Below are 18,553 nucleotides of genomic sequence, written 5' to 3'. Positions count from 1 at the left end.
CCCTAGACATTCAAAAAACTTTTCGATTAACACTAATGATGCATATTTATGGGACACATGTGACATCTCAAAAAATATAAACCAGACACAGCAAGATGCATATTTCATATTCTCTTATAATATGTGGAAGCTGAAAAATGTCGATTTGAACATAGAGGCTGGGAGGAATGGAGGGAGGCTGGGGTTTGTCTAACCAGCACAGTCAGACAGCAATAAGCTCCTTGTCTCACACAGCTTAGTGGGGTGACTATAATTCACAACAATCTGTTATGTATTTTCTAAACAAATAGGAAGGGCTCGAGGGCTCCAGTCGTAAGGTAATGAATGACAAGCAGAGGGAACTGTTATCACCCTGGTTTGATCAGTGTACATCAGAGCGCTTTTCTGACATCTCGTGGCCGTGGTAATTATGGTGCTCACTGAGGTGTATAAATGGAGAAAGGGATGAGAAGAGAAAACAGGCAGCTGTAGAGCACCTTGTGTATTTCCAGTGTGGAGCCAGAGCTTAACAGGTGGACTGCTGGGTTTAGAATCTGACTCTGTCCTTTGCAAGCTGATAAGCGTGAGCAGGTGACTTCAACGGGGTTTATAGTGCTACCTGCTAGCAAGGGCGGGATTCACGGGAAGGTGAAGACACTGCATTGCACAAAGTTGTCTGTTGTCAACCATGAGTCGGAACTTCATGTTTCCGTGTGTGTGCATGGGTGGGGGAGGAAGGGAGGGAGAAGTATGACAGGTGGAATTTGGCAAGCGGGAACAAGTTGGGAGAGTAAAGTTTGGAAAACACTGGGCAAGATTAATCATTAACATTATTTCCGTGAGTGGCACCCCTGAGTTTGAACTTGAATTTAAAGTTTCTTGTGTTACAGTTAACTTTTCTCTCCTGAATCCCTGTGGAACAGGCACCTGCAACAACTAAGAAAATCGGAACCAAGTTATATACAAATTGTTAGCTGTTTGTAGAAAAATAACCAAATCAGATGTAACATCCCCATGGTTTGGGGGATGAATGTGAAGCTATGGAGGAGGACAGTGGACGAAAAGCTGTGCTTCAAGTTAAGCTTAGATGCGGCCATACCTGAGTGCTTGTTGTGTCATGTAACGCTCCTGACGCCCAAATGATGGATGTGCCCCTTTTGCTGATAAATTGAGGGCCAGCGAGGTAGATGTTTTGCCCCTGGCTGCCAGGTGTGCAGTGGAGTCAGGCATTCAACAGTCTGATCTCAAAGCCTGGTTTTTGTTCATTCCACTGTTGTGAACTCAGGGGAATTGGTGGGAGGGATTTGTGGATCAAGAAGTGGAGGAAGGGATGCAACTACTTTGAACAACGGGACTGCCCTCTCTCTACCCACACCGTACAGACACTCTTTGATTTGTTGGCTGAACCAGCAGGACCCAACCTACTCACTCTCACCTCAGGTGCTCCCCCTGGTGTGGGAGCGGTAGGTTGCTAACCTTTGCAAGATGGGCTAATTAGCTTCCAGAATCTACAAATCACTCAGGTAGCCACGAAACTATGAAGGGCAGTCAGGGGACATAAGGTATCTACCTAATCTTATTAGGTCTTTCATCTATCAGAGTAAAGACCATATTTTTCCAGATTTGTATTTATTTATTTTAAAGTCAGAATTACACACAGAGAGAGAGACAGACAGTCAGGGAGAGAGAGAGATATCTTCCATCCACTGGTTCACTCCCCAAATGGCCACAATGGCTGGGGCTGGGCCAGGCCGAAGTCAGGAGCTTCCTCCAGGTCTCCCACAAGGGTGACAAGGGACCAAGCACTTGGCCATCTTTTGCTCCTTTCCCAGGCACATTAGCAGGGAGCTGGACTGAAAGTGGAGCAGCTGAGGCCGGTGCCACTGCTCAATAGGCTAATCCTCCGCCTGCGGTGCCGGCACACTGGGTTCTAGTCCCAGTCAGGGCGCCGGATTCTGTCCCGGTTGCTCCATTTCCAGTCCAGCTCTCTGCTGGGCCCGGGAGTGCAGTGGAGGATGGCCCAAGTCCTTGGGCCCTGCACCCCCATGGAAGACCAGGAGAAGCACCTGGCTCCTGCCTTCGGATCAGCGCAGTGCGCCAGCCACAGCACGCCGGCTGCAGCGGCCACTGGGGGGTGAACCAACGGCAAAGGAAGACCTTTTTCTCTGTCTCTCTCTCTCTCACTGTCCACTCTGCCTGTCAAAAAAAAAAAAAAAAAAAGTGGAGCAGCTGAGACTTGAACCAGTGCTCGGATATGGGACACCAGCATAGCAAGCTGTGCCACAAAGCCGGCCCCTAGAATGCACGTGCTGGCAAGCATGTTTATACTCATCAAAATATTAAGGAAGGGTATTTCCAATGAGATTATAAGTCATGACACTTCTTGATCAGGAATGAGTTGTGGACTTCTGTGTGACAGCATCATCACAAAGTTAGTGTTAAAGCAAGAGGCACTGAGGACCTCACAGTTTGTGTGGGTCAGGGCTCCATCGGCAGCCTAGCCGGATTTCTGCAAGGCTGCAGTCACAGCATTGGCCAGGGTTGGTTTCTCATCTAGGCTTGGCTGGGGAAGGATCTGCTTCCAAGCTTGTGTGGTTGTCGGCAGCATTCGATTCCTTGAAGTCTTCCAGAGTGGGGACACACTCAGCCTTTTGCTGGTTGTCCATTGAAAGCCACCCTAGTGTCTTACCTTGTGGTCCTCCCCTCTTCTCTGGCAGGTGTGGCAGTGTGGAGGGAAGATCGAGATCTTACCCTGCTCCCGGGTTGCTCACCTAGAGAGACACCACAAGCCCTACGCCTTGGACCTGATCCCTATCTTGAAGCGCAATGCTCTTCGAGTGGCTGAACTCTGGATGGACGAGCACAAACACATGGTCTACTTGGCCTGGAACATTCCTGTCCAGGTTTGTTGCGGAATGGAACGGACGTTGGGAAGAACAAAGGAAGCAGAGGCAGCAGTGAGGCTGGGGAATGGGAAGGGATAGAGCTAAAGTGCCATCCAGCCCTAAAGACGTAGGGCGCATTCCTAATGGTGCGGCAGTCATGGTCCTCGGCATTCGTGTAGCAATGCTGTGTTCCAGGCACTGTCTAATGAGTTGACTCATTAACTGCCCCAGCATGCCTATGGGGTATGTTTTATAGAAATGGCACAGAGAGTTGGAAGAAACCCGTTTAAGGTAATAGCGAAGATTCAAGTGAAGGAAGTCTGGCAGCTGCTTCTGCTGCTGCTGCTGCTTCTTCTTCTTATTTATTTATTTATTTATTTGAGAGGCAGTTACAGGTTACAGAGAATGGGAGAGGTCTTCTATCGTCTGATCACTCTCCAAATGGCATCAACAGCCAGAGCTGAGCTGATCCAAAGCTAGGAGCCAGGAGCTTCTTCCGGGTTTCCCATGTGGATGCAGGAGCCCAAGTGCTTGGGCCATCTTCCACTGCTTTCCCAGGCCTTAGAGAGAGAGCTGGATCAGAGGAGCAGTTGGGACATGAACTGACGCCAACATGGGATGCTGGCACCACAGGAGGAGGCTTAGCCTACTGTGCTACAGCGCAGGCCCCAGAAGTCTGGCTTCTAAATTCTATGTTTTTTATCCTTCTATAATGAGTGAGTCCTTGCCAGGGAGTTTTGGACATCAGGAATTCACTGTTTTACGAGTACATACATGTGGCAGGCAGGATGTAGGGAAGGGAGAAGAAACAGTGTAGTTCTGTTAGGTGCATGTCCTCGAGGAAGACCTTCTTGGTTAAGCTCACTCTTCTGCTCCAGCACCCCCGAGTTCAGCGTGGTCAAGCCTACCAAGCTGTTTCGGCCCGTGGGGCTCAGCCTTCTCATTGTTAAACTCTTCACCTGCATTGCAGGAGACTCAAAAGTAGTCTCCAGAAAAACAGGGGTTCAGGGTGGCAGGAGGCTCTGGAATGGATCTATAAGGAAAAATCTGGAACTCACATGGGGTCAGGAGCCAGGTCAACCCCAGCATCACTAGGACTGGAAAAGGTAAAAATGTTTAGAAATGCCTGCTCCTTCTTTATGACTCGAAGTAGTCAAGATCTACTGATCTGCAGTGAGCTCATTGTTTGAAGAGATGGGCAAGAATTTAATCTGGTGTCCCAGTATACCAAGCTGTGAGAGGAAAACAAGAGCCCTCCAGGACATTCTTAGCTGTCTGTAGAGTGATATTGCGTCTTTCCTAAGCTATCAAGGGAAATGTCCATAAATCAATGAACTTCTACAAAGGATGATGGGAAACAAACACTGAGGAGAAGTCTGAGAAGAGGCAGCTATAGTGACGATTGCTGCAAGTCCTTCTCAATTTGGCCTCTGTGCACCCCCCCCCCCCATAGCCCCGGGTAGCACTTCTACAAAGTCCCAAGCTGGTTTCTACAAAACCTCCAAGCTGGATGTCAGAATATTCCTTTTGAAAGCTTTTTCTAGCCATTCCTGGGAGTCCTGGGTATCTCACCATCTCAGACATCTCGCAGTGATGACAAATAAACCCAAGTGTCTCCACTGTGCAGGCCCTGCAAGTGTCTTAGAAACCAGGAGAGGTTCCTGGGACTCCAGGTTTCTCCACTTTCTCTGGAAGTACAAAATATCAGGCTACATCAGGCCAAGACTCTCAGGCCAAGGCTCAGTCCCCTTCTGTGTGGTCCACACCCACTGGCGGAGTGGAAGCGATGGCTTAGACCAAGGCACAGACAGGCTCCGTGTTTTATTTACAGAATTCTGGCATTGATTATGGAGACATCTCTTCCAAAATGGCACTCCGGGAGAAACTGAAATGTAGAAGCTTTGACTGGTACCTGAAAAATGTGTATCCGATCCTGAAACCAATCCACAGCATCGTGGGCTATGGACAGGTATATGTCGTGAAATCATACCTTGGGATTTAAGTACTTGGCTATCAAAGACACTGTGACGCCATCACATGACTGCTAGGTGGAACATTTCCCAAATCCGCCTTGCCCAAGACCCCTCCCCTCCTCCCACCCTTTCCTCAGCTTTTTGTGCTTGGACTCTCATTTCCCAACCTCTTTTGCTTCCCCATCCCCTCCTCTTTTCCTTCTCTCTGCCTCTTGTCCCCTGCCAACTGCAGCCTGTGTCCCCACCTCTCGGTTTCTCAGCCAAGCAGGGTGTGTGGCACGTCCACCTGCACCCGACCCTTCTGTGGCGGTGCCGTGATGGTCTGGGCGTGCCGTTCTCCGCAAGTGGGTATCTCAGCAGCACCTCACCTAAGCATCTGCCTAATCCCCAGTGCTTGGCAAAGCCCTGCCAGCATCCCAGGCCCCTGGTGTGCTGGGAAAAGCACAGGGCCTTGGCGAAGCTTGGGGCCCTCTCTCGATGCCTCTCTCTAATCGAGTTTCTGTGTGTTTTGTCTCTTCAGATGAAAAACTCATTGGATCAAAGTGTCTGCCTGGATCAAGGGCCCATTCCAGGCAACACCCCGATCATGCATCAGTGCCACACTTTCAACCCACAGGTGCCTCCCTCCCGTCTTCCCTGTCCCCCAGCCTGACACTGTGGGGACTCAGCCCCTTGTAGCCCTTGCCAGATTTCGACTCTGTGTTAGATGATGGGGAGGCAGGAGCTGAAAAATCAGGGTGGAGGGTGAGGGTGAGACCCAAACCTGCCTCTGGAACTGAACACCTCATAGTTCTTGCAAGCCTGAACGAAGGTGGTTCCATTTTTCCACTTTTGGAACAGACTGGGGGCTGGGCTCTGTCACATGTACTCTATGTGGTGACATTGCATTGCCAACACCTCTAATTTCTTCCTTGTCTCCTCGTACCTCTGCCAGCCCCTGCCTCCCACTCTGATGCCTGTGTGCCCCGAGTGACTGGTGAAGCCACCTGTGCTTCTCCTGCAGAGAAGCTGGAGAAGACAGAGGCTGACTGGGGCTCTGTCCACCATGGGGTGGGAGAGATCTGACACCAAGTGGAGACGGGAGCCAGGAGACTTTTTTTTTTCTGCCGAGGGTGCTCACATTTATCGACTTTATGCAACCTTCCCATGAGGTGTGCATGTCTGAAACCATTCCCAGTGAACAGATGAGAAAAACTGAGACACAAAAACAGCCAACTTACCCAACTCCCCAAGCAATGTAGTGTCAGATTGGGAATTTGCAAAGTTTCCTGGCAGCAAGCCCCTAGCTGGGACTTTATGGTGACAGTTGCTGAAGTTGTGATTTTTTTTTCTTTCTTCAAAGGCAAGCTTCCCCATCCGTGCAAGCCAGGATTCTGTTTGAGACCTTGTAGAGAGCGAATCAGGCTCGGTGACTTGCCCCAGGCCGGGTGTCTCTTGATGTCTACTGGGGGCTGGAAACAAAGAGGCAGAAGCAGCTCCTGTTGCCAAGAAAGTGCAGGGCTCCCCTTGCTGCTGAGTGTCCAGGGGCCCCGTGAGCAGCCTTCCTGTCCTCTATCAGGTCAAGGCCTCCCTGCTCACTGTGCCTGAGCTGGATCCCTCGACTCTTTTCCAGAATGTCTACTACCACCTGACAGGGGAGTTCTACTTAGGACCGCTGATTGCAGAAGCCAGGACTGATGACCGCTGCCTGACAGATCGTGGTGATGGGGACAGACCCACACTGGAGGCATGTTCCATTGCAGCCCAGAATGGGTGGCACATTTATTGGGATTTTACACAGGTGTGTTGTATGTTTTTGTTTTTTTGTTTTTTGTTTTTTGTTTTTTTTTTTTAGGTAGTCAATTTTAAGTATAGTATGAGGGGTTCAGATTTAGTTTAATAGGATTTTAGGAAAATCATGGTTGAGAGTTTGGGCTCCAGGCCGAGAGCTGTCCACTTCAGCAGGGTCCTTGGCCTCCCTGAAGCTCGGATTCCCCATCTGTAAAGTGGAGGTAATAATGTCTGCTTTGCAAGCCCGTGGTCGTGTGTGTAAAGCAGTCAGCTTGGTGCCTGGCGTGGAGGCGTGTTGGGTAAATATCAACCATTGTGATTCGTGTCAGTATTAGTGGTTATCAGACTGTGTGGAGCCCCGGGCTGAAACCTAACAGGAACTAATGTCAAAACCCTACCTCTGACTTCTACATCAAATGGCCAGGTACAGAGTGGGAGGATCCAGAAGGATTCATGGGAAAAAGACATGAGGGATTTGGACGACCACAGCCTACCTGCTCCAAAAGCCATCACACTTAGGCCACCTTGGTAGGACAGTGATGTCCCGATGAGTGTAGGTACTGCCCTGGCTGTGACTCTGTCTGAACACGCTGGCACTGTGTCAGGTGAGGTGGGACATTTTATTTAAGAGCCATGGACAATCTGGCTGAGCAGTTCCTAACTTTGTCAAGTGAATGAGCCCTTTGAGAATTTGCTGCCTATTATGGGTTCTGTCCCCAGGAACATTTACATACATATATGCAGCTGGGGCCGCTTCCCTTACAATGGCAGAGGGATTTTGCCTTGTAGACTAAGTCTTCCTGAAACTGGACAATATCAAGTAGAAGGAGGAGGGTAATGTCTTCTTAGTCTCTGGTGTCTCTCTGTAAGCTCCCATTATATGGAACTTCATGGAATTCAATGAAAGGCCATGCTCCCTCTTACCTTCAGCCCCTTTGCAGGTGTTATTCCATCTCCGCTCACCTCTTCAGCAGGCCACCTGCAACGCTTCCCTCCAGTCTGTGATACTGGCTCCTTTGGGCAGCCTTCTGTACTCCCACAGGAGTAGAAAAGGTGGATCCTCTGGGTATTCTCCCAGCCCCTCTTGTAGCACTTGTCTCATCGTCTTTCTTTTGAAAAATTTATTGATTTGTTTTCTTTTTTATATGAAAGGCAGAGAAGCAGAGAGATAGAAAGATGGACAGAGAGAGAGAGAGCAAGATATCTCATCCATCCTGGTTCACCCTCCACTTGCTCACAACAGCCTGGGCTGGGCCAGGTTGAAGCCAGGAGCCCAGAACTCAGTTTTGGTCTTCCTTGTGTGTGACAGGGACCCAACTGCTTGAGCCACCACCTGATGCCTCCCAGTGTGCACATCAGCGGGAAGCTGGATTGGAACAGCGGAACTAGGACTATATTTTTAAAGATTTATTTATTTGAAAGGCAGAGTGATAGAGGGATAAGGAGGGGAGAGAGAGATGAGAGAGAGAGAGAGAGAGAGAGAGAGAGAGAGAGAGAGATTGGTTCACTCCTCAAATGGCTGCAACAACGCAGGCTGGTCCAGGCAGAAACCAGAAGCCCAGAGCTCCATCCGGGTCTCCCAAGGGGGTAGCAGGGACCTAAGTACTTAAGCCATGTTCTTCTGTCTCTGAGACGCATTGGCAGGGAACTTGAACCAGTGCTCCAAAGTGGAGTGCTGCTGACACAAATGGCAGCTTGGCTCACTGCATTACAACACCTCACCTCCCACTCCCCACCCTGCCCCACAGACCCCAGGAGCCAGGACTTGAACAGGCATTCCAATATGCCCACTTAACCTGTGATCCAAATGCCCGCCTCTTGTCTCTTCATCTCTCACGACTGCCTGCTGGCCCACTTCTGTGTGTAACTGGGCTGTGAGCCAGAGGGCCAGGCCTGGGTTTTGTTTGCTGTTCCCTGCCTAGCATCTCACACTACACCCAGAATGATACAGGCAATCAGTGAGTGGCCGCAGAACAAATGAAAGATTGGTGGATCTGGAAGATTTTGCTCGGAGAGGTAAGCCTAGGGAAAAGGTGATGTTGCCTTCATGAGGAAGAGGAGTGGACATGTTTAGTGTCGCTGGTGCCAAAACTGCCACAAATGCCTGGTGATGATGGAAGAGGCCGATGTAGACTTAGTACAAGGTGCTGTTCTATACTTAATGGGCTCACTGCCAAGGGCAAGCAAGGTGCCTTTTTTTTTTAACTTTTATTTAATGAATATAAATTTCCAAAGTACAGCTTATGGATTACAATGGCTTCCCCCCAATAACTTCCCTCCTACCCGCAACCCTCCCCTTTCCCACTCCCTCTCCCCTTCCATTCACATCAAGATTCATTATCAATTCTCTTTATATACAGAAGATCAGTTTAGCATATATTAAGTAAAGATTTCAACAGTTTGCACCCACATAGAAACACAAAGTGAACAATACTGTTTGAGTACTCATTATAGCATTAAATCTCAATGTACAGCACACTAAGGACAGAGATCCTACATGAGGAGTAAGTGCACAGGTACAATTTGGGACATGCTCAAGCTGACTTGCCCCAAACGGTAGAGTTAGAAACATACCAGGGGATTCCAATTCAATCCCATCAAGGTGGCGTGTACCAATGCCATCTCACTAGTCCAAGTGATCAATTTCTGTTCACAATTGATCATAATGATAGGACTAAGAGCCAAAGGGAGCACATAAGCAAGGTGCCTTTTAGCATCTGGCAGGCGGAGGGATTTGACGTCCTCAGTGGCGTCTTCTGTGTACAAAATACTACTACAGCTTTACCTGGTGTTAAGAAATTAATGTGCACATATTAATGTTATAATTTTTTAAAAACTGATTTTTCTTTAAGCTCTTAAATTCAAATTACCAATCTTAGGGTTCTATCTATAAGCCTAGCACATTTTAATAATCTCTCTAATGGTACTTTTATAGTTAAATACATGAAATCCCCCTTAAACATTTTGGATGGTGTTTGTAAATTTCAAACTATCCATTACATTTTCTTCCTTAAGAACTTAAATTATATGATTTTACATTTACTAATTTTTAAAAAAGATTTATTTCACTTATTTGAAAGACAGAGTGTCAGAAAGAGAGGGAGAGACAGAGAGAAATCTTCCATCTGCTGGTTCACTCCCCAAATGGTTGCAATGGCTGGGGCTGGACCCATTGAAGCCAGAAACTCCATCTGTGTCTCCTGTGTGGGTGGCAGGCACCCAAGTACTTGGACCCCTGGTGCATTAGTGGGTAACTGGATTGGAAGCAGAGCAGCTGGGACTCAAATCGGTGCTCAGATATGGGATACCAGGGTTGTGGGCGGTGGCCTGACCTGCTGTTAAGCCAGCCCCCATTTAGTGATTCTTAAGTTGTCTTTAATGTTTCAAAAGTGTTTACAAAGTCAATAAAACATCAACTGAATGATCACAAGTGTGATCATTCAACATTTTGAAGCTAGTGTCACAGGTTTAATCTCTACGATGCTGTTTTTTTTTTTTTTTTTTTTTTTTTTTTTGGACAGGCAGAGTGGACAGTGAGAGAGAGACAGAGAGAAAGGTCTTCCTTTGCCGTTGGTTCACCCTCCAATGGCCGCCGCGGCCTGCGCGCTGCAGCCGGTGCACCGCGCTGATTCGATGGCAGGAGCCAGGAGCCAGGTGTTTTTCCTGGTCTCCCTTGGGGTGCAGGGCCCAAGCACCTGGGCCATCCTCCACTGCACTCCCTGGCCACAGCAGAGAGCTGGCCTGGAAGAGGGGCAACCGGGACAGAATCCGGCGCCCCCAACCGGGACTAGAACCCGGTGTGCCGGTGCCGCTAGGCGGAGGATTAGGCTAGTGAGCCGCGGCGCCGGCCAACAATGCTGATTTTTATTACACATAGTAAGTACTTAAAAATAGTAAATATACACAAAATCTTCAGCAAAGACTGAATGTTTGAGTCCCTTCCTGTCTACACTCTGTTCTCAGTTTCCTGGGAATTAAAGCTAGGACGAATCCTGAAGAAATGCTGACGGTGGGGCAGGCATTTTGGCATAGCACGTTAAGCTACAGCCTACAATGCTGGCATCCCAATGAGCACCATTTCATGTCCCAGCTGCTCCACTTCCAAGCCAGCTAATGCAACAGAAGGCGGCCGAAGTGCCTGGATCCCTGCACGCGTGTGGGAGACCAGGATGAAGCTCCCAGCTCCTGACTTCAGCCTGGCTCAGCCCTGGCCATTGTGGCCATTTGGGGAGTGAACCAGCAGATGGAAGATCTCTCTGTGTCTCTTCCTCTCTCTCTCTCTAACTCTACCTTTCAATTAAATTTTTTGAAAAGAAAGAAAAAAAGAAAGAAAGAAAAAAGAGGAGGAGGAGGATGCAGAGACGAATGTTAGGAAAAGTGATTCTCCAGGATCGAGAATGGCTGGGCTCAGAGTACAGGGGCTGCTGGCGGGAGACACAGGGCAACTCCTTGGATTTAGTCAAAGAGGCAGCATCATGGAGGCCGCTGGCGGCTTTGGGTGAGGGGACAGATTGACAAGAAGTGTGGCCTTCTGTCATTGAGGAGACATAAGCATCAAGGCGTGGAGCCAAGGGGCAAGGCCTGCTGGGGAGGCCTGGAACAGTGACGCTGAGGAGGGAGCCAAGCTGAGGCCAGGCTGCTGTGGGCACGGTGGTGAGCCAGGCTGCTGGGTCCTGGGGCCTGGCCAGGAGCATTCTGTGGTCTGGAAGCAGAGGCTGTGAGAAGGGAACACTGAGGGTAGGGAAGCTCCCAGAATCTGGAGAAGCACCTGAAATGACCCATGCTGGGTGGGCGCCCTCAGGAGGTGAGGCTGGTGGAGGTGAGGGGATTCAGAGGCAGGGAAATTTGGAAGAGCAGAGGTTGCTGGGAACTTTGTGATTGAAATAGAGGAGAGGAGGTGGGTGCAGGGCCTGGTGGTTAAGCCACCGGTCTCAGTCCTGGCTCTGCTCCAGGTTCCAGCCTCCTGCTAAATGCACACCCTGGGAGGCAGCTGTGATGACTCAAGGATCTGGGTCTTTGCCACCCACATTAGAGAACTGGATTGAATTCCCAGCTCCCAGTTTTGGCCTGGCCCAGTCCCAGCTGTTGCGGGCATATGGGGGCATAAACTAGCAGAGGACAGTTCTGTCTGTCTGTTTCTCTGCTTCTTAAATAAATACATACATACATACATACGTAAAAATTTTTTTAAAAAGAGAAAGAGATGGGAGGCAGGGAGACAGTGGTTGGAGAGGGAGCAGAGATTTGATTTCAGAGCTGCGACCTGCCTGGTGGCGGTTGATCCTAAGATGGGCTGTGGCCTCTGAGGGTGGCGGCAGAGGCCTGGTGGCTGAGAGACAAACAAGCTGCTGCAGGCACTGATGGAGAGGCTGGGAGTGAGTCCCGCAAGGGGAGATGAGAGCAGGCCCCTGGGAGGTGGGCACTTGGGCATTTGGCCAGATCATCCCACTGCAGAGACATGGAGATGGGGAGGAGGGAGCTTGGGAGTTGGAGCAGCAGGAAGCTGACCCCTGAGCGCTGGAGGGCATAGGCTGAGATCCCCAGGGGAGCTTCTGCTCCAGGCTGACTCGGTTTTGGAGGAGGGAGGGGAAACACAAGGCGAGGGTGATGCTACTGGGTTTCACAGGGCAGAGGTGAGGACGTGGAAAGGAGGCCACGTTGAGAAAGGCCCAGGGCTCCCAGACCCCTGGGTGCACACCTGTCAGTGTCCACCCCATGCTTCATCCCAGGAGAGGCCCGTAGCGTCCTCTGAAGCCAGTGCAGCCTCACTAGGTGGGTTGTTGGTTCACCGCTAAGCTGGTAGAGAGAGCACCAGGTGATCTGGTTCTGCACGCCACCTTCTCGTCCCCTGCTGGCATCTCGGATCCCGGCAGGCAGAGCAGGGGCAGGCAACATGACCCCTTGCCAGTGTCTCTCATACCTTAGTTCTGTCCTTCTCTCTCCAGGGAAGCGCGGTCATCAACAGGGGCACCAAACGGTGTCTGGAGGTGAAGAAGGACCCTTCAGGCACGTTCGTGCCTGTGCTCCGGACCTGTACCTCACAAGCATGGAAAATTCAGCACACTCTCAAAAACTGGGGCCTCCCTCCAAGCCAGTGAGCCTGGGAGAGGCTGCGCTGGGGACACCAGCTCTTCCAACTGGAACAGCTTCTACTCTCAATGATGCTCGAAGTGGGAGAGGGTGAGAGCACCCAAGTGTGCGTGTGTGTGCCCGTGCACGTGTGTGTGTGTGTGTGTGTGTGTGTGTGTGTGTGTCTGACTTCAGCATGCAATATCCAGGGGTGCCTGCCGCCCGTGCACGTGTTGGGTGTCTGCAGGCGACCAGCGAGGAAGCTCCGATGCTTCCTCCCTCACTTCCCGTGGAAGGTCGTGATGTATTTCAGACGCCGTTCTTGGAAACTCCTTGAAATAACCAACATCGTCTGGAGAGAAGGAGGAAGATGGAAGTTGGTCTCTGACTGCTGCCAGCAGTGTTTAGCCTTCCTTGCCGACAGCTACTCTCAGCACCTGCCGGCACCTCCTCCCGCAGCCCATCTGCTCGGAGGCGCCCCAGCCTGCCGTGGGGACGTTCCACGTGAGAGGCCGGGCCGTCCTCCGCCGGCAGCCCCACCCCTGCTCAGGTGGCACCAATACCTCTGCTTTCTGAACTGTCCTGGGGCATATAGCACGTGGGCTCTACACACCCGCCACCTGTGCCCCCACAGCAGTTTTCTGGGGATTACTGCTCTCTCCCGAACCTCAGGAAGTGCAGAGGCGAATGAGGGAGAGAAGCCACCACAACCATCCCGAGCTCTTCCAAGGGATCGTGCAGAGAGAGCAGGAGAAAGATGGGGGCCCAACCAAGTCTGCTCTAAGTGGTCATGGTGCTGAGTGACTTGATTACCCGTTTCCTCCCACTGCCCCCGTGAATGACGGTGAAAATTAGGCTTGAAACAAAGGGACGTCGCTTTTGGGGGCACAAAGAAGGAACTGCAGGCAAGAGTTTAAAACCCAGCCAGCCTCTCTTCTGGGTAAATCTCTTCTCCCAGTTGGTGGGTTGGGAAGGTATGTCCAGGACTGCCTCTTGGAAGATCTTGGAGGAAGCAGAATATGTGTGTGTGTGTGTGTGTGTGTGGTAATTTTGTGGGAGAGAAACCTGGCAGATACTACCTTACCTTACCCATCAAATATGCCCCTTCTTCACAGAGATCCTTTTTCCCCTTAGTCCATGCCGGGGTTACCCAGGAATCATGAAATTTCCCATTGGCCTTAAGTGGGACAGACACTGGCACCTGAGCACAGGATTAAAGCAATCAAGACCTCTTTTCAACTGTAGCCAGTAAAGCCACCGCCTGTAGTGCTGGCATCCCGTGTGGGCGCTGGTTACAGTCCTGGTTGCTGCACTTCTGGTCCAGCTCTCTGCTATGGCCTGGGAAAGCAGTAGAAGATGGCCCAAGTGCTTGGGCCCTTGCACACACATGGGAGACCTGGAAGAAGCTCCTGGCTCCTGGCTTTGGATCGGCCCAGTTCCAGCAGTTGCAGCCATCTGGGGAGTGAACCAGAGGATGGAAAACCTCTCTCTCTCTCTGTGTGTGTGCCTCTGCCTCTCTGTAGCTCTGCCTTTTAAATCAATCAATCAATCTTTTTTTTTTAAAGAAAGACTTTTCTCAAGAAAACGAAGTTTTCAAAGTCTTAAGTGTGCAGCTGGATAAAGATTTCACAAAGAGCACATCCATCCCAAGAACTGAAACAAGCCCACAGAGGAGAGTTTATTAGGGAACCATGCAGGCTCACCGTGAACGTCCAGCACATATGTGACTTCTCACTTCTGCCCGGCATGCAGCAAGCAAAATGCAATCGATGGTAAGCCCTGAAAAGAACGTGAACCTAGCAGAGAAGTGGACACAAGCCACCATATCCCGACACATCTGGGACGATGTCTAACCGCACTCAGAGAGAGATTCAAGTTAAAACCACTGAGATAATTTTCACTTAAATTGGGGGAAATGGCAAAGTATGAAAAAGCGTTTTTTTGGTCAGGACTGTGGGAAACAGGCTACCTCGTTTGTTGGTAGCAGAGACGAAAGCTGGTACAATCTTGTTAGTGGGGATATTTGCTGCAATCTCAAAGCACTACGGTATAGTTCCTGTTCATGCCCGTAAAGATCAAAGAATACTTATGCACCAAATAATTCTCTGCAGTATTGATTGTAAATGAAAAATGTAGGAAGCAAACTATATTCCCAAACATCAGAGACTGGTTAAATGCATCCAACAAATAGAGTTCTAGGCAGCTATTAAAAAAATGAAAAGAAAGATCTCTTTGAACTGATATGGAGTGATTTCCAGTATATTTCTATTTTGTTTATAGAAAAATAGGATTTATGATATGTATCTTTTAGATAAGAAATAAGGGGAAAATATATATGTGTCAATATGCAAGTTTCTGTTGGCTCTGTACAATGAAACATAAGGAAAATAAACCAGAAACTGATGAGCTGGGTTGTAATGGGTGGTCGTGGTTGGGAACGGGGCAAAGGACTGGAGAAAAAGTAGGATAGAAGAGATGTAGATACTTCTCTTAAGTATGTACTTTTTCTATAATTTCAACTTTTAGAGCCATGTTCCATATATTCAAATGTATGGATTATGAACCAAAACAGGTGACCCTAACTATATCCTTGTACTTTAAATGAACACACACAGAGCACACTTAGCATCAAGCATCCAGATTTTGGTTTCTAAATATTTTCCAATAAAAGGAATTGGGGCTCCTTGGAGAAATTGCTAAGTTTAGGGCTGGGGCTGGGACATCTTCCTGTGTTAGAAAGTGAGGCGCTGCTCCAAGAATGATGAGGACACATCCCATACCACAGCAGCCACGTCGAAGGCGCTCCCACCAGACAGACTGGGCTAAGCTGAGCATTAAAATCTTTAATTATGTTAATATATTATAAGCCATAAAATCCATGGGTCCATCCAGTTGAAGGAACAAATGCATGAATGAATGAAAAGAAAGAAATCTTTTCCTTATGGTAGGATGGCAACTAATAAAGGCAGAAGTTATTACATAACTAGAAAACCACCATCAGTACCCACCCTATTAAAATCTTTCAGGCAACAGTCATTAATGGGGGCTGGCGTTGTGGTGCAGGGGGTTAAGCTACCCCCTGTGATGCTGATATCCCTTATGGGGGCCTGTTTGAGTCCAGGCTGCTCTGCTTCTGATCTGGCTCTCTGCTAATGTACCTGGGAAAACAGAAGCTGACCCAAGTGTTTGGTCCCCTGTATCCACATGGGGGATCCAGATACAGGTCCTGGCTCCTGGTTTTGGCCTGGCCCAGCCCTGGTGGTTGTGACCACCTGGGGAGTGAACCAGAGAATGGAAGACCTCTCTCTCTCTCTCTTTCTGTCTCTCTCTAACTCTGTGTTTCAACAAATCTTTAAAAAAGATTTGTTAAACAAATCTTTAAAAAAGATTTGTTAAACAAATCTTTAAACAACATTTGTTAAACAAATCTTTAAACAACTCTTAAAAACAAATCTTAAAAAAGATTTGTTAAACAAATATTTAAAAAAATCATTAATGGGGCTGGCGCCATGGCTCACTTGGTTAATCCTCCGCCTGTGGCACCAGCATCCCATATGGGCACCGGGTTCTAGTCCCGGTTGCTCCTCTTCCAGTCCAGCTCTGCTGTGGCCCAGGAAGGCAGTGGAGGATGGTCCAAATGCTTGGGTGCCTGCACCCGTGTGGGAGACCAGGAGGAAGCACCTGGCTCCTGGCTTTGGATCGGCGTAGTTCTGGCCGTAGCAGCCATTTGGGGGGTGAACCAATGGAAGGAAGACCTTTCTCTCTGTCTCTTTCTCTCACTGCCTAACTCTATCTGCCAAATTAAAAAAAAAATCATTAATGGATGTTAAAACTAGTGTGTGATGAGAAACAGTATACACATCAAAGAAATCCCTAGGAGATATTTATTAACCACTAAGGGAAAAAACAGTAATTTTGTGAGAGAGAAACCTGGGAGATACCTGTTAACTGAGTGATCCACGTGAACAACACCTGTTATTGGACAAATGGATGTCTTGTGCCTCCTGATATCATGCACCAGAGAACGATGCCATTCCTATGGTGTTCCTGCTCAAAATTTAGAATCCGAAGCTGTCATTTTGAGGATCCCAAAGTGAGGGGCACTCTTCAGAGACATGGTCGGCATGCTTCAAAAATGGAACGACGAAGACTGACTGAGGAACTCGTCCAGATAAAAGGGAAATTGCAGAGACATGACAACTGTGTGTAACATGTGGTCCCGGGTCAGGTCCTGGGCCCCCGGGGCTATTTTCTTCCTTTGGTTTTAAAGAATGGTAGTAATTGGAGAAATTTAAAAGGTTTATGGTATCAATGTCATTTTCCTGATTTTCAGCATTGTGTTCTGGCTGTATAAGAGAATGTAATGGATTTTATCAACTAGTCACCAAGGGGCCAGCGTTATAGCATGGCAGCTAAAGCCTCCACCTGTGACACCAGCATCCCATGTGGGCGCTGGTTTGAGTCCTGGCTGCTCCACTTCTGATCCAGCTCCCTGCTAATGCCCCTGAGAAAAGCGGCAGAATATGGTCCAACTATCAAGCCCCTGCCTTCTGACTTTGGCCTGGCCCAGCCCTGGTCATTGCAGCCATCTGGGGAGTGAACCAGCAAATGGAAGATCTCTGTCTTTCTCGGTAACTCTGACTTTCAAATAAATAAATAATTCTTTTTTTTTTTTTATAGAGTCATTGAATAGAGTGGAGAAAGAGATTTTATACAGGCACACAGATGATAGAAATAGATAGAGGAGGGATTGAGGAAGTAAAACTAGCAGTGTATATCCGGAGGAACAGCAAAGAACACACAGGAACTCTTTGTACTATGCTCGCAACATTTTTGTAAATTGGGAATTGTTAAAAATAAAAAGATTTAAGCTAGCGCCATGGCTCACTAGGCTAATCCTCCACCTGCAGCACTGGCACCCCGGGATCTAGTCCCAGTTGGGGTGCCGGTTCTGTCCCGGTTGCTCCTCTTCCAGTCCAGCTCTCTGCTGTAGCCCAGGAAGGCAGTGGAGGATGGCCCAAGTGCTTGGGCCCTGCACCCGCATGGGAGACCAGGAGAAGCACCTGGCTCCTGGCTTCGGATCAGCATAGTTCTGGCCATAGTGGCCATTTTGGGGGGTGAACCAACAGAAGGAAGACCTTTCTCTCTGTCTCTCTCTCTCACTGTCTAACTCTGCCTGTCAAAAAATAAATAAATAAAAAGATTTAAACTGAAATAAAAATCCCTTGCCTAAAGTAGTATCTCATCCATGGTTTTGTTTTCCTGTGGCTTCAGTTACCTGTGATCAACAGCAGCACAAAAATATTGCACAGACTATTCCAGAAACAAGTGATTCATACATTTTAGATAACTTTTATTACACTATGCAATTGTAATTACTGTATTTTATTGTTAGTGATTGTTGTTAATCTCCTAGTTTACCTAATTTTTATAAATTACTTTTTAAAAAGATTTATTTATTTGAGAGGCAGAGTTGCAGAGGGAGAGAGGGAGAGACAGAGAGAGGTCTTTCATCTGCTGGTTCCCCAAATGGCCACAACTGCCGGAGCTGAGCCAATCAGAAGTCAGGAGCCAGGAGCTTCCTCTGGGCCTCCCATGTGGGTGCAGGGTCCAAAGCCCATGAGCTATCCTCCACTGCTTTCCCAGGCCATAGCAGACAGCTGGACTGGAAGGGGAGCAGCTGGGACACAAACTGGCAGCATGTGGGATGCGAATGCTACAGGTGAAAGCTTAGCCTACTATGCCGCAGCGCCGCCCCTATACATTACATTTTATCATAGGGATGTATGCATGTATAGGAAAAAGCATATGTGTGTGGTTTGGGGACCGGCATTGTGGCACATTGTGGCGCAGCGGGTTAAGCCACTGCCTGCGACC

General features: G+C 48.8%; 1 protein-coding gene across 3 annotated transcripts in view; it reads left to right on the top strand.

The window, feature by feature from the left end:
• GALNT8 (polypeptide N-acetylgalactosaminyltransferase 8) overlaps positions 1-17,023 on the top strand; it is a 70,348-nt gene extending 53,325 nt beyond the window's left edge. For all 3 annotated transcript variants that reach the window (XM_051850201.2, XM_070049349.1, XM_070049350.1), the window contains 5 exons: positions 2,697-2,882; positions 4,696-4,833; positions 5,358-5,453; positions 6,450-6,617; positions 12,553-17,023. In XM_051850201.2, the coding sequence (XP_051706161.1) occupies positions 2,697-2,882; positions 4,696-4,833; positions 5,358-5,453; positions 6,450-6,617; positions 12,553-12,705 (741 nt within the window). In that variant the 3' untranslated portion in view covers positions 12,706-17,023. The remainder of the gene's footprint in view (positions 1-2,696; positions 2,883-4,695; positions 4,834-5,357; positions 5,454-6,449; positions 6,618-12,552) is intronic.
• The last annotated feature ends 1,530 nt before the right edge of the window (positions 17,024-18,553 follow it).

The sequence above is a fragment of the Oryctolagus cuniculus genome, chromosome 9, assembly GCF_964237555.1.
Source record: "Oryctolagus cuniculus chromosome 9, mOryCun1.1, whole genome shotgun sequence".
Taxonomy (NCBI): domain Eukaryota; kingdom Metazoa; phylum Chordata; class Mammalia; order Lagomorpha; family Leporidae; genus Oryctolagus; species Oryctolagus cuniculus.
The sequence above is the reverse complement of the archived record's forward strand: the minus strand, read 5'-3'. Positions and strand labels throughout refer to the sequence as shown.